This window comes from Neolamprologus multifasciatus, chromosome 18 (genome assembly GCF_963576455.1).
Source record: "Neolamprologus multifasciatus chromosome 18, fNeoMul1.2, whole genome shotgun sequence".
NCBI classification, from domain to species: domain Eukaryota; kingdom Metazoa; phylum Chordata; class Actinopteri; order Cichliformes; family Cichlidae; genus Neolamprologus; species Neolamprologus multifasciatus.
Genome location: NC_140456.1, coordinates 10217101 through 10239107, shown reverse-complemented (window position 1 = coordinate 10239107; position 22007 = coordinate 10217101). Strand labels below are relative to the sequence as shown.

At 40.6% G+C, this 22007-nt stretch overlaps 1 protein-coding gene across 1 annotated transcript in view; it reads right to left on the bottom strand.

Annotated features, from left to right (window-relative positions):
- The window catches only part of st6galnac3 (ST6 (alpha-N-acetyl-neuraminyl-2,3-beta-galactosyl-1,3)-N-acetylgalactosaminide alpha-2,6-sialyltransferase 3), a 100181-nt gene that overhangs the window by 64489 nt on the left and 13685 nt on the right, over positions 1-22007 (bottom strand). The window contains exon 2 of the mRNA XM_085141456.1: positions 4614-4793. Coding sequence (XP_084997582.1) covers positions 4614-4793 — 180 coding nt within the window. The remainder of the gene's footprint in view (positions 1-4613; positions 4794-22007) is intronic.

Below are 22007 nucleotides of genomic sequence, written 5' to 3'. Positions count from 1 at the left end.
GGACCAGACACATGGATGTAAAGTGCCACAAGAAAAATGTTTTCTATTTCTCCTGAAAGCAGCGCAGGAACAATTTATCACAGCTGGAGACAGACTCAATCAAATGAATAAAATAAGGCAGGCCATAGCCCTGCTACCGGGTCATGCATTATACATGTTTGCGAGAGGTTTATAACACTTCAAATGACACCTCACTGGGGATCATGTGAGATTGCCTTACTGTCCAGGTGAAATGCTACAGCTTCTAAAGGTGATGCTGTGTACTTAACGGAGGCTGACAGCTCACACAGCAGGCCTTCATTCCCAACTTCATCACTTACGACACCTGGCGCGGGAGTATCGCCTTGACCAGACCTCCACAACTTCATCCATCCTTTGTCAGAAATTTCATAAGAGTGCAGAGCACTTTTGACACTCATTCTCAGGCCAATCACTGCCTTCCTGATTAGATATAGAGAACTCACTGGTGGGGGAATTTGAGCCAAAAGAGGCCTAATTCTGTAGAAGCTGCCAGTCTTTTTTACGATGATTTACATAAATCTCCATGGGGAGAGGGCAGTGATTTAAGCAGTCTTGTCTGGAGGCAGAAGGAGGTGCAGACGTAGAGACTGGTGTAAAGTGTGATTGCCTCTGGGCCCATGTTGTGTGGATGAAACTCTCCAGAGGCAGAGGATGGCGCTCTGCATTAATCTGCGAGTATCATCCTGCTGAATATAAGACATCCACTTCACATGAATTGATTTCAAATTCTCATTTTCACCTGGAAATGTTACATACATTCATGCTTAGTAACATTTTTTAAAACATTTTTTTTTACCATGACTACTCAATATCCAATAGCATAAGCACAATGGGCTGTGTTTAAACAGGCAGCCTTCCCAAACAATAAACACAGCTTGGTTTTTACATTTTGATGTGGTGGGAATTAAAAGGCTTTGATATTTCAATTTCCATAAATTGTGCAGGGAATATACAGCACAAAGCTGTTTGAAGGCAGAGGAATGGGATCACGGACACGGGTGTTTGGGATTAAAAATAAATAACACTCACAAGGGACATCAAAACGAGCATTTTCAGATCCATCACAGAGAATCTGATATAATAAATTAAGAAAACTCTTAAGGGGGTGCTCTATTTTGAATAGACTACACCTTCATTGCGAAGGTGAATGCTTATAGAATATAAATGTACTGCAGGAGAAATGGTTACTCATGTATGAAGTATTATTATATTACAAATAATGTGTTGCATTATTAAATGTTTACAAAAAAGCACAGTGGGGAAAATAAGTATTTGATGCCCTGCTGAATTTGTAAGTGTGATGTGACCAAAGAACTGTCAAGGCTAGAATGATTATTCAAAAAAGGAAGAAATATAAAAGAAACATCAGTTGCCCTCAGTCTAACACCATGTACCTCCATCCCTCAGCCAGAAGCTTCAAGTTGGGTCATAGATGGGTCTTCCAGTATGACAAATGACCCAAAACATACCGCTAAGGCAACAAAGGAGTGGCTAATAAAGAAGCACATCAAGGTCATGGAGTAGCATAGCCACTCTCCAAACCTCAATTCTACAGAAAATCAGTGGAGTTGGCTGAAGCTATGAGTTGGCAAGTGACAGCCAAGAAACCTAAAGGCTCTAAAGTGTTTCTGTAAAGAGGAGTGGGCCAAAAACTCCTGAGATCTGTTCAAATCTGATGACCAACTGCAAGAAATGAAATGAAAATTAAACTACCATAAAAATTAGAGACACGTACACTTCTTAAGTGAGCAAATTCAGCTGGCATTTAGCTATTTCCCCTAATGTATATCTATGTAAAATGTAAGATGCCTTTATCATAAGCAGCAGAAACATTTTCCTCTAAAATAAAATATGTGTAAGAATATGTGAAAGATACTTTATTAACATTAGGAAGATTAAAGCCAAATATTGAAGAATTACACCTGCACCTTTGTCATTAATTTAAAAACATCTTTTAATCTGCTTATACTCTCTTAATCTTCTTAGTTTGCCTTGATAGCTGAAGTGTGACCATTTTTCACTTTTTTACCTTTGGTTTTGTTTGTTAGTTTTTACTGAAATCCTGAATTCTGTTATTTACTGGGAACTAGAGCAGGGAGATATGTCCAAAAATATTTATCACAATATACATTTGAAAATGTGCGATAACGATATAACTGACGATATAATTGACACTAGACAAAATACTTTACAATTCCACAACTTTATTAGTGCAAAAAACAAAAACCATCAATGTATTTTCACTTCAACAAGCAGCTGTTTTTTATGTGCATTAAAGTTATATAAAAATTTAACAGTGCAAATGCAAATTCCTTGCTGACCAAAAGGCATTTCCAGTGGAAATTGGCCGACATATCCTCAGCATAACCATGTATAATATCCACAAAACGTAAAAAGAGGTTATACACACAATTGACCCTGTGCACGAGAAAATGCTAACTTCCTGGTTTGAGACCGGATGTGGGGTTGTACATTTCCGGTAGCCTTACTTTGCGGTCAATCGCTACTGCAAAGATATACTCCAAAATCATGTCCAAAACTCGAAAACGGAAAGATCGCGTCAAGTTACAAAGAGCAGAAGGTGGGAACACTCACCACTGTTGTGTCATAAAAAATCTAATGATCAATTTTGACGTTTAAAGAGTTTAGATCGATCAGTTGTTTACATCACTCAACACAAGCAGAACTGCATCACTGCAGCAGAAGACACATCGTCCACATTCAGAAGCACATCTCTGTATAGTGACTGGTCTTATGATTTAACAGGCAAATGTTCAGCATTCACACTACAGGTGAACAATAGTCAAACCAGGTGTTTCCCCCATTATGTCGATATCAGCTAGTCAAGTACACACCTACACAGCATGTTAACAAACCGTGAAAAAAAAGCCACACAAAAAATGAATGATTGCTGGTAAGGGTTTCTACACATTAGTATTTACGAAGGGTTATATTGTGACTTACCTTAAAAATTACAGCGGTCCCTCGCTAATAACGCGGTTGACCTTTCACCTGGCTGTGAGATTTTTTCGTGCAAGTTTGCATGCTTATTTTTTTTTTACATCACATTGTCCTGCGTCCTGATCGCTGCAGACGATCTCCTCCGTGACGTCTCTCCTGTACAATACAGAATCTCTGCATCGATGCTAGCAGTGTGACTCTGAAGTGCTGTATGTCCACAATGTCCACGACACGTTTTGCACCGTCAAAAAATAAAATTGGCTAATTGATTTCACCTATCACTGGTTATTTTTAGAACATAACACCCGCGATAAACGAGGGACAGCTGAGAAATATAACATTTGAATCCATTTTCTCTTTTGCCCTGAGGCGTGGGGGAAAAATATCAACAAGTTGATGAACATTATTTACAGATATATTGGGTAAATGCCCAAGACATCTATAGAAGTGTAAATCGCCGCTTGATTCATTCATTTGCTTAACTTGTTTTGGACCGTAAACCAGGCGCGAATAGGACACCGGAAACAAAGCTCCCCACAGGAGTTTCCGCACCGGAAGTAGCATATGCTAACGTGCACATAGGCTGTATCCCAATTCAGGGTCTGCAGCCTTAAAGGCCGCATTTTAAGGCCAATTACGTCACCGCGACGCGACGAAGGCTGTCCCAATTCAAAGGCTGCTCGAAATCCGGCCCTCAAATGCGTCCTTCATTTCCCTGAATTTTAAGGACGTGGCGGTGTAGACTTCGTGGCCCAACATATCCCAGAATGCATAGCGCAGCGGTGGGTGTGGATAATTTTGCCGAAAAAAAACGGCGGATGAGGGGCGCCAGAAGAGTAAACTTTAAGTAAGTACTGAATATTATGTCACTTATTTATGTGCAAATGTTTAATAACGAAGAACATGAAAACATTACTGTTGGCCACATGTCGGCAAAGTTATGTGACATAAGTGACGTTTGTACTAACTTGGTTTTACAGCCTTTACTTTAAAATATACGCTGTTCAATAGCTGACCTTAATCTTACAGAGAATGATCAAAGCTCATGTAGTAACAAACAAACAAATGAACAAAAGATTTTCTCCTTCATTTCTGTGGCTTCCAAGGCTTCACCTCTGCTAACTGAGGTCACTGAACTCCACTGTGTTGCAGTACTGGGGTTTTTTGAGGGCATTTAATTTAATGAAACTGACTCACACAATATTAAATCCCGCTGTGTGGTACAACAGTCTGCACTGGTCAGTATTTTATCAGTTTGTTACGTAGCTCAATTAGTAAAATAATTCCCAAGTCAAAGAGCTGGAAAGAAGTTCACATCCCATATTTTTTTTATTAACTCTAGATATAAGTTTGAAATCCACTGAATTAGCTTTTTTTTTAAATTTCATATGGAAATCATCAGCATCTATTATCAGCATATGTTGATAATTTAACATTCATCACATTTACATACAGTTTCAAAAACGATTGATAACAGTCTTCTGATTTTTTTTATGCGAATAATATGAAAAAACACATGAGAATAGAAGTGCAAATGTTATCTAGCACCTACAAATAAATGAACACTTAGTGAGATGTAACAGCTTAATCTATGTGTGTCTTCCCTGTAGTTCCAGGTGTTTGTTCCTCACCTCCTGTTTGGGAATGCTGACGTATCCCAGGTGGGGCTTGTAAGGCTTGTATGGCTGCTTGGAGAACAACGTCTCGCCAAATACAGGCTGAAAGAGGAAGGAGGGCTTCTCAGAATAGTTCACCACCACCACAAAGAGCGACACTGCCACAATCAGACTGGTCGCGATCAGGGACTTCCTCTGTGGAGGGAGAGAAAGCACATTCATGAGAAGCCTGACCAGTGCACAGAATAAAACCTGAATATATGTTAGAGCAAATCTAAATGTGGCCTTTCAGTATTTTCTGTGGTTTAACAGCTTGGGCTGAATGATAAGCAGAGAAGAAGATTTGCAGTTTCATCGTAAAACTGTAACTGTGAAAGTCAACTGTCTGTTTTGAAGAAAAAAAAATTAGCATGATAAAAACATATTTACACTAAAAAGTCCAATTTAAACGTAATTGTGTGTTCGATTCCAGATGCCAACAGTGCAAGCTGTGCATGAAACTTAGTGGGGAAAACAACATCTTTAACATTTAATAACACTGAGCTCAAAGGAAAAGATCAGTGAAAACAAGTTCAGCCAACAGTGGCACGATTCTTTCAGCAAACTCAATACATGTTGACGCTGCAAACCCCTAAACTAGATTTGATTTTATTCTTCAAAGATTTCAAAACGGAAAGTTAAAGCTTTAAGTTGATTATTTCACTTAACAAGACATCACAAGACATACAAACACAAATATATTGAGTACATTAGAGTACAACATGATATACACAAATTTCTCTAACTGTAATTTTGTGTGACGATTTATTTTCACTCCTGATAATCTCACCAGGTCAGGCTCTGCTGTTTGTTTGTTAGTCACTGAGCGTGTGCATTTTGCACAGCTAAATAGGAAACATTGAAGGTGCTTTTCCAGGCAGTCATTTACCAGGATGATTGCTCGTGCACATCACCAGGAATTCATGGAATTTGAGCTTTATTTTTGTTAAATATGATGCCGCATTTTAATGTCCTAAAACCACCGCATACAGTTAGGTTCATGGATTTTCAGCACTATGACCCAGCTTTGGTTATTCTGCCTTTCTGTATGACAAAATGTTATAAAAAATTTAAAGTATTGCATCAACTGTTTTAGGAAATTCTCCATTTTTCAGAGGCTGACATGATTTTAAATACGAGTGTTCACATCACCAAATACTGTTTCCTTCTTTGATATGCTCTGTTACACCCTTACTGCAGCCGCCTTCAGTTGGCGCTTGTTTGTGCAACTCTCTGCCTTCAGTTTTTTTGTATTTGATAACTAAAAAAACATGCTCTGCTAGGTTGAGATCACGTGACTGACTTAACCATTAAAAAAAATGTCCCATTTCTTTACCTTCAGAAACTCTGGGGTCGCTTTTGCAGTATGTTTTGGGTCATTATCCATTCGCACTGTACAGGACTGTCCGATCAGTTTTGCAGCATTTGGCTGACTCTGAGCAGAGAGTGGGGTCCTGTACACTTCAGAATTCATCCTGCGGCTTCTATCAGCAGTCACATCATTAATAAACACCAGTGGCCCAGTTCCACTGGCAGCCATGCATGCTCTTGCAATAACATTGCTTTCACCATGTTTGAAAGATTTGTTGTGTTTTTTGCACCGTGAGCTCTTCTTCACTCACCTCCTTTCACTCTCTAGTTGTTTATACATATACACCATTTTGCATGTCATATTCTAACTCTAACCTGTGTGTTATTTGTCCCGTCTCTCTCCCCTCATACCCCACCGGTCACAACATAGCTGCACCTCCCTGAGCTTGGTTCTCCCGAAGGTCTCATCCTGTTAAAAGGGAATCTTTTGGTCCCACTTTTGCCAATAGCTTGCTTGCAGGGGGTCATCTGATGGGACTTCTGTCTATTTCTGTAGGGTCTTTAACTTACAATATAAAGTGCCTTAATGCAATGTTAATTAAATTGCATCAAAGTTCTCTTCTTGGTTATATCTATGCAAAGAGGGATTTTTTAAATAATTGGATGCTCTTTTAGAGGTTTTGTGGCAAACTTGGCCTTCTTGTTCTTGTTCACACCTTTGTAGTCCCTCTATGTTCACGTAGATTTTAACAATGGTACATCTAATTCATTGAGAGTGTTCTTGACTTGGTTAGATGTTGTGAGGACGCACTAATTTTGTTAAACCTCTTGAATTAAAAGTTAAAGCCTGCAAATTAATGACATCTTGGTTGTCTGCTTAAAATGCAATTCTTTAGTGTATACACGAGGTAAATTGCGTTACTGTTCAGAACTTTATGAGCCTAATTGTATTACTAATTGTATTACATTAGGTTGGAGAAGGAAGACAACCTTGTGCATGAGGCTTGTTCGGTCACAAGAACCTCTGTTACCGATTTTTTGATTATTTTGGGGAAATCTGAATGGGTCAGTCAGTGTTTTGATTTCAAGGCAAGCCTAGCTGAATGCCCAATGACTCACTGAGTTGTCAAAAAAACTCTATACGAGGCCGTACCTCCTGTGCGCCCATGTCTTTTCTCCACTATAACAATTTTTTGTCATAATAAATTTATCTATTTTTATACTCTTCATCTCTCCTGAAAGACTACTTCTGCAAGAAGAAAACCAGGCCCCACTGTATTTTCCACAACAACTCGCTAATAAATAATAGAGAATTGTATTTGCCTGGCTTGTAGTCATAATCATGAAACAGAGTAAACACGACCATCGGTTTTGATCAAAACTCAAAAAAGGATTTGTTTTCATGATACCGTAAAAAGAGTTCACCACTGCTAGATACTGATGCATCTACTAATACAGCTTAACTGTCTGAGTAAAACCTCCTACAGAACAAATGAGGATATAAGTGCATCTTTCTAGGGCCCACGGAGATATGAGCACTCGTACTGTGCGAGGATGTTTTCAAGTCAGAAACTTTATAAGGGAAGAAAATGAAAGTTAAATTCAATCATTATGTTTTCAATTACGGACTTGTGAGTCACAATATCCTCTTCCTTTCACTTCAAATACATCGAATATGAAAAGATTCCTGTGAAGTCCTCCTCCTTCCTATGTAGTCAATTTGCAGAGATTAACCCTTAATCTCTGCTCACTGACACACGCAATTCCCCTCTTTCTAGTGTGACTGAGCCAACACACCTTGAAAAAGCTGAGGTGGCACAGGCAAAGTCGTAATCAATTCTGTAGGAGCGTCACAGCTCAGCTTGAGGTTACTCGACAGACGTTCGTGGCTCTCAGATGATGATTGTGTTCTACTTTTCATCTGGTTGCACTAATGCACTGACTGTGCATAAATGATATGAGCTTCTTTTCTGTTTCAATATTTTTGCTAATGAAGGAACAGCTGGGGCTGCATTAATACAAACGGTGCACAACAGATCATATGGAGGTAAGAGGTATTACGGCCTGGCTGAAAGAGCTGAGCGATGAATAATGGATAAAAGATGGAGGACGAGGAAAGGTCTCACAGACAAGAAGATATTGGCAGGGCAGAGCTGGAGATCAATAGATACAAGAGAGAAAGAATTGGACTGTGGTGAAAGAAATCTGAGGCATGCTACAACAGCTCTCAGCCAGAGGGTGATGATAGACTGCAGCAGAGCCAGAGACGCTTTATTTTTTTCTCTTTTATTCCAGGAAACTTTAATAATGCGCTGCTAATATAACACACGACAGCAGGAAAGTCTGGGTTTTTAAGAAGGTGCTGTTTTGCAAATTCTTTGAATTTGTCTGATGGTGGGAAGATTGAATGTGGCGCGTGGTAATGGTGAAGCCCCCACCGCCAGCCTGCCTGCACCACCACAAGCTCTGATCTCCAACATCAAACATCCCAAGGGAGACACCGGAGGCTGTGCTCTTCAGAGATGAGATCAAACATTTGGTGTGCGGTGGGAGTGGGGTTGAAAAAGACGGCGACCATTTGCTGCCCTGACAAGCCTATCACACTTTACCAGTTGCATGTTTGTTGCATCATACATCATTTCATGGCATTACAACCATCTTTGATCATAAACAGACTCTCAACTTTGATCTGGCATGAAAACAGCACAAAGGGGACCAATGAGAAATCCTTTTTCCACTCGATCAGTACTTTACAAAATAATATATAACACTTTCCTGAAAGATATATGCCACATCCCCCCCAAAAAAGAACAAAAAAGTGGCAGGTCGAGGTTTCTGAAAATGTGCTGTAATAGCCAGTCATCAAGAGTCCATAATGGAGCATGAAACCAATCCTTTATAAAGCAGGAGGGTTCATCATGAGGGGAAAAAAACAACCCTCGGCTCAGTCTGCAGAGCTGCAGCATCCATCTGTTCTCATGAGGACAGAAAATTTCCTTGTCTCCTTCAACCTCAATCTGGCCACAAATCACAGGGGAAATGATGTGTCAAAGACTGGAGGCGATTGGAGGGCTCCATGTGGGCGTTGTGGGGCACTGAACCTCCACTAGCTCGAGTGAAAGACTCACAACTTCTCTCCTCGTTTGCTCATCCATCAGGGTGATCACGAGTCAGCCTGTTGAGGCGTGTGACACAGAGATTGAAAGGCTCAGTATAAAAGGAGGAGTACAGTCGGGGAGTGGGACCATTAACACCATCATAGAGGCAGCAGAACAGCTATAAAGTTTCAACATTAGAGCTTTCGGTCAATGTTAAAACATTTTGCTTGAGCAATATGACTCCATATGCAGCTGCAACGACCTTGTTTGCCATCACGAGATCAGACAACGATGGCCATTAACGGCACAGGCACTTAACGGCTGTAGCCTGGGAACGTTTCATATAATGCGCGCCGTCTGAAGGCTCTGAGTTGTCTATTTTTAAAAGTGCTAAAACCTACTCTTAGGAGATATTGATCTCAGTTCACCGGCAGACTGTGTGAGATCACTGGGCTCTGGTACATGAGAGAGCCATAATTTCCCCCCAGTCCCTCCTGCAGGGAGCCTGTATGAGCAGATTGCACACAGGAAGCTAGCAGAAGGTTATTGATGGCCAGTTTGTCCATTTGTGGCAATGACCAAACTGACTTGTCAGTTGTGCAGAAATTGAGCAATAGCAAGCTATGTATTGTTATAAAGTACATTCAATCAAATGTCTGTATTTCTGTTTTATGCTATTTATTTTTACAGCTTTAGCTTTAGAGATCATACAAACACATTTTTATTTGTTTATAGTACTTCATCTGTAACAATACTACAGTAATATATGTAAAGCTTCATAATAAAGGCTGAAAAACCTCAAAATAAAATAAAAAAAAGAAACATTTTTAGCTGATTAGTCAGTGTCACTGACTTCAAATGAAGTACTGTGCAACAGTTTGGAGCCATTTCTTATTTCTTTATGTTTTGCTAGTAAAATAGGAAGCACAGTAGGTGCAGCAATTTACTGAAATGTGTTCACACATACACGGAAATACAGTTCGTAAGATAAAAACAGAGTTTGTACAATTCTGTAGGCGCTCACTGTTGTAGCTCTCAGGTACAACACAGGCTGCCGTGCCAAAGTGTCTACAGATACAACTTCTTTACTAAGTTGTCTGTGTGTGTAGATGCTATATTTGCTCATCCCTTGGGTTAGGAGTCAGTTTTTATGCTTGATTGATTTATTGGTCAGTGTCTTAACCACAAAAAAACCCCCCATTCCTCTGAAAATGGTAAATTGGTCAGGTACAAAGACTGGACTAAAAATGAGTGATTAAGCAGACCATGTCCAAAGAACACCCACACCTGCTGAGGTGGTAGCCAGGATGGTTGTGGTGGATTGGTTGGGAGCTCTGTTTGTAGTTTTAGTTTTTCCACTCAGTCCTCAGTCTTATAGTAAGATCAGATATGACAAAGATTGCCATCCCTTCATTTTGACAAAGTAATTATTGTATTTGGGTTTATAATGCACGACCAAGGCGGTGATTTCAGAATTCCTGGAATAACATCACCCATCCCATCTGTAAACATTTAAAAATGTCTCACTCCTTCACTGAGGGCATTTTTACTTACAATGGAGTGTTATCACTTTTGTTTATGAAAAAGATCTGATACCTTCACTAAATATTACTAACTACGTAAATCACTAGGGCATTTTTCTTACTAAATATACAACAAAAAAGGTATAATAAATCTGTAAACTGCAGAATAATCAACAAGTCGTGCTCAATTCACTTGTGTGATGAATAAAAATTCAAAGCAAATTAGCTGTTTATTTCCTCATGCATATATAGTGCATTCAAAATTTCACCTCCATCAGGTTCTATCTGAGCATGAAGAGAATACAATTTCCCACAAAGACTAATGCTCCAGCTCAGTAAACAACAGGGCCACACAGTAGTTCAATCCAAAAAGCTAATGGCAGTGGGTATTGGAATAATGAGAGGCTCAACCTGAAGAAAATGGCTCATGAAAAAACATATCTGGTAGCTATTTTTGAGTGTCTCATGGGCAATGGGCAAAAAACAGAAAATTACATTTGCAATGCAAAAACGCTACCTCGCTGGCTCCTGATTCTCTCCACCGCGGTCCAGCGAGCAGTTAAAATCCAATTTCAATTAAGGTGTTTGAGAAAATATTTGAGGAGCCTTACTCTCACTCTTCCTCTTCCTCTTCATAGTGCTAGTGTTTCTCTCCGAGGCAATAAGACAGAAATATAAACAAAGAACCACTCCTGAGATTAAAAGAGGGCCCAGGCACATTACTTCACTCGTGTCATATTCCCAGCAAGGGTCTCGCTTCAAAGCCATCCAAGTACAAGATAACAAACTATTCTTTTCCCGGCGGAGGAAGAGGCCGAGTCTTTGCTGCCAGTAACACGGTCACGCACAGGTTCCCCTTCAAATTTCACCCACGGGAGCCTAGACTGCCACAGGAACTGAGAAATGCTGTTAATATAATTTGCAGCTGTATCTGCATTTAGATTAGGTTCATCACTGTCTTATCAAGTTAATTGAGGAGTTATTTCTACGTTTAAACTTAATCTGCTTCAGTACAGTTTCATGAAGGCATCACGTATGTCACACAAGTTCATGCTCTCACTTCTGTCTTTTTTTTTTTTCCTTTTTTTTTCTTTTTTTTTTTTTTCTTTTGCCTGTCCCATTTGGTTCTTTAGCCGTCAGAATTGTTGTCTGAAGACCAACAAGGATACCCAATGGATTTATTTTGCCAAATGGATCATCATGGCATTGCCGTATTGGTCCATTTGATCGACCTTTGTTTTTATTATTTATTTTATTTTATTTTCAGTTGTTACAGACGGGACAGACATGAGTGAGGGATAGGAAAGGGAGAAAGAAAGAGGAAGGAAAAGAAAAACAGAAGGGGAGAGGGACAGTGAGAAAGGGGGGGAAAAAAAATATCTCCGGGATCACCTATTGAGAGAAAAAGAATAGAAAACAAGCAAAAAAAACAAAAAAACAAAACAAAACAACATACTATACACAACACCATCGCATTAATCTAGCTAAGTGTAAACAGCAGTAAATACTAAATATTGAATGTTGTTGTGCAGCACGCAGGACAGACAGCGCACAATGTGCTTTGAAGTAGCAGCCAAGAAAGGTGTGATTTAAGTCTACAAACAGTGAACACCCATGTGCACACCTGTGTGGATCGGCGCGCTTGTATTCAAATGGTTTCCCCATGTAATGGTCTGCAAGAGGATGTAGAGAGCCATAGCCCTGTCCCCCAGGGCATGAAGCAGGCATGGAGGAGATCCAGGCCCCAGACATCCAGAGGCCCCAGAGTGCAAGAGCCCAAGGAGGACCACCGGAGGGGCATCCGTGCCACCTTCATGGGAAGGGCTGAGGATCCCCAGACGAGGGGTCACCCAGTAGCCACCGGGCAGAAACTAGAAGGGGCTGCACCGGCGTGCCCGCCGGCTCCGCCGGCAGCCAGCTGTGCCAGAGTGAACCGAGCCGCAGGCACAGAGGCCGGAGGCCCGAGGGCCCTCCGCGCCCCGGAAGAGGCCTGACCGAGCAGCAGGCGCCAGGCCCCGCCAAGTAGCCACCGGGAGTGAGCTGGTACATACCTGAGCGCCCAGCCCCAGACACCAAGAACCAACAATGCACCGACCCCTGAGGGCATCAGTCACCGGCAGGGAGTGTGGTGAGGGGAGATAGGCCTCCACACTTGGAGGGCCTGGGAGTTCCCAGAGAGGTGGAGTCTAAGACCCGACCTGACATATAGACACAGACAAACAGGCACACACAGACACAGACATGCATTCCCACCCTCATGCACACATATACAAACACTCAGCACTCACCCAACGTAGGAATAAACGTAAATGGACATGTACACACAATCACACTCCCCAAACATACTCTATACCCCGGGTCCAGGTATCCTCACCCCCAGAGATGGAAACGGCACCCAGACCCAAGAGATGTTACCCTTCCCTCCGGGGTGGAGGCTAGCAGACCGCCCCAGGCTCCGCAGCAGAAGTTTCACTTCACCGGGCAGAGGGATAGTTCCAGTGTTAGCAGAACTACAGGCCTAAAGAGCCAACATAAATGTTATGACAAGAACCACTTCATGCTCAGCTGATATCTGTCGCATATGGTCCCTAATTACTGCCATTGGAATCATTCATTGTTATTCCCAGTATATCCTATGTTCCTTCTATTAATGCTGGAAGTGGGAAATGAACTCCCTGGTGCATGTCTCGCTCTCTCATGAGCGGTATCACATTTCCATTTTTGTCTTTGGGCTATGCAACATGGAGGGTGGATAGTTACAATAATAAGCGGATGACAACAGTACTGGTTACAACCTTACAGAAAAGTATATGACAATTGGATCAGATCACCCTACAGTGCCAAGTGTGGAAAAAGGTTTGCCAAGTCAAAAGTATTCTAGTTTAGATTTATGTTACAAAATGTAAGAATACCTACAGACAGCATTTTTCAGCTTTGTTTTTCACAAACTAAACTGTAGAGTCTCGGCCTAAAGTGAAAAATCCAATAATATTCATATTTAAAGGTGCAAAAAGGCAAACCTTGTAGTGCTTAAGTTTTCATTTTCAAGAGATGAATATAGTTGTATTGTGGTTATTGACTACAATACCCTTGAACATTTTGATTCTGAATAACTATGGAGTTGATGCTGCTTTGTTGTAGAAAAATGGACTGTTGGCATAACTATGATCGTATAAAGTAGCATTATGAATTTAAACTTGACATGGGTTCAAAGTCTTAGCCACCACTCATTTCTTTATATTTAAAGAAAGGGAGTGAAATGGGAACTAGGTGCAGCAATTTATTGAAGCATGTGCAAACATAAATGGAAATAAAGTCCATCCATCCATCCATTTGCTTCCGCTTATCCTTTTTCAGGGTCGCGGGGGATGCTGGAGCCTATCCCAGCTGTCATAGGGCGAAAGGGTACACCCTGGACAGGTCGCCGGTCTGGTCGCAGGGCTAAATAAAGTATATGGGGTAAAACCAGAGCTTCTTCAAAGCTTTTCTTTGGATGATGGCTGCATGTTTTTGATCTCATCTCTGTTTAAAATTACTTCTGGTTTCTGGGAGGCCAATCCGTGACATAGTGTTTGTGTGTTTGGGATGATTGTTATGCTGCCAATCAGACACTTTCCAGATGGTGCTGCAAAATAGCTCAAAATCTGACAGTGCTTTGCTGTGTTCATAATTCCATGAAATCTGACAAAATCTCCAGGACCACTGGCTGAAATATAGCCCCAAACCACTGTGTTTTACAGATAGCTCTCACTGTACTTCTCTCCTGACCTCATCCAAATATTCTGATGATGAATTGAACCAAAAATTTGCTCCAAGTTTCACTTCCCTAAGAATGGCTTCTTGACAGCCACCCTTTAACTCAGACCATTTCCAATGAGGCTTTGTGAACAGTAGCTGGATCAAGTAAAGGCAAAGATGCATCACTTCAGTCCTGTGTCAGGTGGCTCCAGCCCGGCTCCAAAGATATCTAAAACCTCCAAAGAGAAGAACTCACCTGGACCACTCACCTGCCTGCTAACATCCACTTCTCACTTGGATCCCGCCTGCCTCCAGAGATATCACCCCATACCTATGCCTCTCCCAAGTCAAGTTAAACTGTTCCATTCTTTCTCTGTCATACTTGGACATAGTTCGGTCCCTTATGGACCCCTGGCTAACTCATTCTCTCCTCCTTCAACAGAACACCCGTTGTTGATCCAGTTAACAGTTGCCTTTACATTATCTTCTTCATTGTGTGAAAATAAATCTCCTAACTGCATTCAGCGTGTTGAGTCTGAATTCAGTGTCTTCCCTTGTCTTATATGTTTTGGGTTTTTTTCTTGTAAGCTGAATCATTACTTTATAGTGATGATATGATACTTTTCATGAATCTCTTATTAAAGACTAGCATCCCAATTAATATGAATTGCAGATGCACTTTGGCAACCAAGCTGAACAGGGTTAAAATCTGATTTTAAAATCAGCCAAAACACCAAACTATGGCTTCAAAATAACATCCGCAAACTACTGAGTTGATTGTGAATGTATCTGTCCAGTATTTTGAACGTTGCTTAAGGCACCATCTGCAGTTTTATTCAGATTGAGATTTAACAATATTGTGAAATTCATATCAAAAAACTTAAGTCAACATCCTTTTATTAGAGGTACACCCAAGCCCTTGAGTAGATCGCTGTAAATAAACCCTATAAGTAGTATTTTCTTTTTATATATATTGGTTGACTTGGACAGCTATAGAGGAACTCTTGTGAAATTACTTTCATACCCGTGGCACAGCAATGGATGCAGACGGAGAGAGACGAGGAGAGTTCAGATCCAGGAATTACCAAGGCTGGAGAAAACAGCTCAAATTAATGCAGAGTGGGAGCAACGTGGTCCTTCACTACACTGACGTCTCAGGAAAATCTCAGGCAGAGGTGTTTTGCACGTCTGTGTTGATCCATTCCTCTCTTGTACACTTTTTAGCATTTTCAAAATTATGCAGAAGGGTTGAGTTGAGAGCTGAGAGTGAGGGGGGTATATTATTTCTATTTTGCTTTAAACAGGCTCACAGTAAAGTACATCTACTTTAAAACTGTACAAGAACCAGAAACTGGTTTATTGCTAAGTAAAATTTCTCACATAAATTCCTTTGTTGTTAAGGTGCGCTAGAAAGTAAGAAAAATAAAAAGGACTGATTTGTAAATAGTATATATATATATATATAAATGTAAAATGCACTCCACATCTCTGTTTCTATTTTCCCTGCCCTAATAAACTACAGCTGCAGCCGTAAAAATGAATGAACAGCAGCAAAGTTCATTGCTCATTTGGGGGTTTTAAAACCTGATGATCCCAACCAAGCCCAGCAGAGGGGGCAGTCCCCTTACACAGCTGTCATGTGGCGAACATATGGGAGCAGAAGAGCACTGGTTGCAGCCTTGCATCTTAAAAACTGATCTGTGGAGCTCCTCTGACTAAGCCACTGGCCTGGAGAAACCCTCCACACACTCACTAGGTTAGTTACAGTAAGTTAATCCAGAAGAACAAGGTTTATTTTCTGAATGAACACCAAGAACCAAATCCAGTCAACGTGTTTCATTCATTTACTTTGCCCATGGTGTGCCCAGTAATGTGCTTCTCATAATCCAAAAAACACGCTTCTAAATAAATCGCTTCTAGTGAGCATGTGTATGCAGCAGGCTTAAAAGGCAACCGAAATGACAGCTCCACTAGGCTGTGAGCGCTTTCATTTCTTGACAGAAAAAAAAAAAATTGAAAAGAAATTCGAATTGTTACTCGCTCACGATTAGTTTGCTGACAAGTTTGGCATTTGAGGCATAATGTACTCAGCTATAGTTGGGAAATATAATAACACAGAACATGCAAGTAGTACTGAAACAATTAGTTAAATATTGTGAGTCTTCTTGAATGACAAATGAGAGAAATACATCGGTCCTTGCTTTTCAGAGATTTAGTATATACAATTTATATATTACTGGACATTTAAAGACCTCACCTTGGGTTCTTGGTGTTCTCTCTAATAATTACAGACAGAGAAGTTGTAAAAAAACAATAATTTCTTTCTACCATATTTTTAAAAAATAGTCACCATTCTGGCCTAAGGTTGTATTTACTGACATATGTTAAATCCAATGTTCCAATCTTATTATTACCAGTGAGTAATGTCAAACATGTTATATGACTGAAAATATTCAAACAACCATTGAGTGAAATTTTCTTAGTTCCGGTATCTGTCACGATTTATATATAGTATGTAATATGCACAGCCACTTTACTGGGTACACCTAATCTAATCAGCCAATCACATGATAGCAATTCATTGTGTTGAGGCATTGTCTGCTGAACATCAAACTGAGAATGAGGAATAAAGGTGATTTAAGTGAACATGGCATGGTTGTTGATGCAAGAACAGGATTTTCCCACAACCATCTTACAGAGAATGGTCTAAAAAAAAGAGAAACTATCCAAAAGAATCTAATTGATGCCAGAGGTCAGAGAATAGCCAGAGTGCTTCAAGCTGATAGGAGGGCAACAGTAACTCATATAACCACTCATTATAACCAAGAGGAGGATCTGTGAATGCACAACATGTCAAGCCTGGAAGCAAATGGGCCACAGCAGCAGAAAACCGCACCGCGTTCCACTACTGTCAGCCAAGAACAGGAAACTGGGGCTACAATTCACACAAGCTCACCAAAGTTGGACAACAGAAGACTGAAGAAACATTGCAGATTGATGAAAAAACATCTAATAAGTCTGGATTTCTGCTGCAACATTCAGATGGTAGGGTCAGACAAAGCATGGATCCATCCACCTTTTCATGAAATTTTCTTAGCATGCTTAATGCCCTCAGTGGACCAATCTTCTTACGTCTGCTTCCAGCAGGATAACACACCATGTCACAAAGCTGAAATCATCTCAACCTGTCTTCTTCAACATGACAGTGAGTTCACTGCATTCAAATCTCATCCACAGTCACCAGATCTCGATGCAACAGGGGATATTCACATCTGATAAATCTGCAACTGTGTGACCAAAATCTCTAAAGAATGTTTCCAGTAGATTTTTGACAAAGGGGGTCAGGGGACAGTGCTGGCAAGGTGTAATTGAAAATACATGTAAAAGTCTCCGGAGCAACGGTTACAAAATAATATAAAAACAAAATAAAGAATAACTAACCAGCATCTTACAGATGGAAACATGACCAAAAATTTTTAAAAAAAAACTCATTATATGCTGCTTTCCTTCTGGCAGTCAGTATTCAGTCAAAACTTAAGGGAGTCATGCTCGTCAAAGAGGTATAATGAATGTAATGATGAACATCCAGCTTTCGTTTCAGAGATGCTCATTCCTGCTTGCAGACCAATTTGCAGGAAATGAAGTCGCAGCAGAAACGATCATTTCTCTTAAAAGATAAAAGGGATAAACACATAATATGCGGTGCACCAATCCCCAACTCATTTTTGTGTATTTTATCAAGTAAGCACAGCTGTCCATGCTGTGTAAATGAAACTTCACTCATTCCCGATATGGGCACAGTGACCTTCCTCCTGTACAATAACAAAATGTCCTGATGACGCCCTTGGAGCATGTTACTTCCGTGGTATCACCCTTATCAGCGGCAACATATGAAAAGCAAATCCTTAAATCCGGGTCAAATGAACACTAATCTGGTCTACTGGCATGAAACTGGATCGTTTTGGTACAGACCATCATGAACAATCTTAATCTGGATCCCAAAAAATAAATCAGGTTGTTTTTGTGTGGATGAGACTCTGCAGGTGGCAACAATAAGGACTCAACACCCTTTTGTTCTGTATAAACTCAAATCCCAGTCATCAGTAGATGACGTCAATCGCTGCGTACATGTGTTCACCAGCACACGTGTACTTGTATGTGTGCCTGCGACAGTAAAGCACCAAAAACCCATTTGACTAATGCATATCTGATATCAAATGGAATATAATCCCCACAAGTATGAAGGATTAAACACTCTGCAATATTCACTTCCCCCCCTCTGGATCCAGCAAACTTTTGGGACAAGAGGAAAAAAGCGCCATATGTTCAGAAAAAAACAGTCTGGTGATGCTCTATGCTCTGCTGCGTAGGCTGATGCTCGCTCACTTGAGAAAGTGAAGAATTTGTCAAAGTGAGGGGGGGGGGGGGCGGGCTGCTCTTTGTGGCACTTTGAAAAGCTGAAAACTAGAATATCTGTGCGCTGAGTGAATGAGTCTACCTGTCAGGACGAGAGAAAAAAAGCATTCTGAGAATTCATTATTTTTGGCAGTAAGTTATTGTGCTCCATAAAGACTCTCTGCTATGTGACTTTCTTCCCCGCGGCACTTCTGTAAGCCCATTTGTCTCATTTGATGATGTTCTGTCTCAAGGTCACAACGCACAACAATGTGAAGCAGAAAGCTTGTATTTTCAATTTTATGCTTATTTATTTTTCTGCTTTGCTGATTTCTTTTGTAGGATTTACTTTGCAGATTCAGATAAGCAGCTGAGATCCTCAATCTGAAAACTGCCCTGTGTACTGAGGGCAACATCTCCCAGGATGCACAGCAACCGTGGCTCAGGGGGTTGGGAAGCGCATCTCGCCAGGTCGCCGGTTCGATCCCTGGGCTCTCTGTCCTGGTCGTTGTGTCCTTGGGCAAGACACTTTACCCTACCGCCTACTGGTGCTGGCCAGAGGTGCCGATGGCGCGATATGGCAGCCTCGCTTCTGTCAGTCTGCCCCAGGGCAGCTGTGGCTACAACTGTAGCTTGCCTCCATCAGTGTGTGAATGTGAGAGTGAATGAATAGTGGTATTGTAAAGCGCTTTGGGTGCCTTGAAAAGCACTATATAAATCCAATCCATTATAAGAAGGTGTATCCAGTGTGAATGGGACATAGAACAGTCCTTACTAATGACTGCAATAATACTATCTAATCTAAGAACAACATAACTGTATCACAAAATAATTAAGACGTACTTTAAATTGATTTTACTATTTATTATACTATATATAATATAATATATATTTATTATACTATAAATATATTATTTTTAATGATTTAAAGCCCAAACCTAGTCAAAGTAATGTTGTTTGCCTTTGCTTGAAAGAGATGCATTTGTTTTACACAGCAAGCGCTACATATTTGATGTGGTTAATGTTATGTGCATCTTTAACTAAATAAACTGATCATCAGTAACGCTCTTCTGTGTTCTCCTGCTGTGTTTTAAATGGTTCAGGCCCAGATTATACATCGTTTGACTGCACAAAGCCTCACAATTCAAGCTGCTTTAGATCCCAACGGAAGAGCAACAACAGTTCCTTACAGCGCAGAAAGGGTGCACACGCTGCAAAAAGTTAGTTTATGACACTTTCTATCATCTTTATGAGCATATACTTGTTGGATTTCGATCCACTGCTCATAAAACTTCAGCAAACAAAATGATTCCAAGCTTTTTGCCTTTTTTTTTTTTCTTTAAGGAAAGTAGGGGTGAAAGTCAAGGTGTTAATGTATGTTTGTTGAACCTGGTTCAAGCCAATTAACTGTAAATCAAAAAATCAATAAACCTTAATAGCTCTCAGTGCGAAGCCGAGCAAGCCTGGCTATGAAGATACAGTAACTCCATTTATCAGACCACCTGCTCACTTTTGCTTTATGATGGAAAAATGATGACTAAACGTTCCCTCGTCTATAACATCTATAACTCCTATTGTCAGGGGTTATTTTTGGAGAGAGCCAAAATGCCTCCTGGCATTCAGCCAGGAGCGCACAATGACTTCTGCCACTCACTTATAACAAGAGTCATTTCAGCTTTATCCTTCTGTCATATCTGAGTTTTTAAGGGCTGGCTCTCATAGCCGCAGATGGCCACTGGGCAGAAGAGATCACACTGCCGGCCAAGGACAAAGCTACTGTACAGTAATGCATCAGTTGCTCTCCGTCCAGCACAAATGTCCCAAATTTGGGCCACAAGTCGTGACTGCAACCACTTTGCAAGACAAACTTTACTGAAACAAAAAGAAAAAGGAGAAAAACCAACATGCATGACAACGCAGAGGCTGCAAACTTAGCTTTGAAATTCTATGGAGTTCTTTACAGCAGAATACCAATTATTGTCCCTGTCTTTGTGTTTGAAGGGCGAAGGCAGGGGGGGAATCTGGCTTTTGAGAAAAACATTGACCAGAGAAAATCCATTTTAATTTGCCAAATGCCAGAGCAGGATTACTGACATTTAGCAACTGATATTTCCCCTGAAACTCAATAGGATCCCTCCATAACTTCATAATAAAGCCTCATCTCATTGCAAGTGATTATGCACAGCATGACTGCTCACACACAGAAATCTGAGTATATGTATTTATCAAAAGTGCAAACACAGAGACATTTGAGAATGTGGAAAGATTAGAAAGACAGATGCAATGCATCATCTGCAGGACGCAGGAGCAAACAGCGTTGACAGTTTCTTTCAACACTCGACTAAACAGAAGTTCGGCCTCTGCAGAGGTTTTTTTTAAAAAGGTATTATTTGTTAAAGAAATGCATTTGGCAAGAAAATGTCTCCTCGAGGATGCTGGAGACGGGGAAGCAGGAATGTATGTAGAGTTCTAAAGTGGTTCAGCATCAAAAGGGAATTTGTCCTGTTTGAAGTTCAGCCTTCAGAGGGATGACGACTACAATACCTAGAGGTGACAAATGCATTGTTGTGAGAGGCAAAGTTATTTGTTTTGCCTTTGACTTTGAGAGATCCTTTTACTACAATAACTGCACAGTTGGGGGTGCCCCTATAGATCAGTTTATTGAGCAGGAATCCCATATACCAACGGCTATAGTCTTTGATGCAGTGGCCTGGCTTGAGTCTTCCCCAGACAATTTCCTGCATGTCACTCACCCTCCTTCTCTCTCCACGTTCGTATCTACTCTACACTGCTGTGTAACAAAGGTCTAAAATGCTCCAAAATATATAAACATGCAACATATAGAAATATATATTTAGAATATATATATATATAAAGAAAGAAAGTGCACAGAAAGCTCAGCTGATAAACTAGATACTCATAATGAACACCCTTAGTGTTGCTCAGCATCCTTGCATTTCCCTAACGATTAATGCAGATTCCCAGTACATTAGCCAGAAACATTTTCCACACGTCTGTCAAGATGAGGCTACAAGTTAATGAGCATAAGAAAAGACGGATGTGGAGGAATATCTTCCTGAGCAGTGGAACAAATAGGATATGTTGGATTAGACAGAGCATGTGTTGCATTTAGGACATATTTTTATATTTTTAAGTCATGTCTCACCCTGAGCATGTATAGCTTTTATTGTGGAGGAGAAAATCCGAGTCAGCTGCACCCTCGTTGTTTACAGCGGTAGAAATTTCTGTGAGCTTTCTAACAGCGAATGCACTCCAATGATTTGCAAGCACACCTCTTTGTTTTT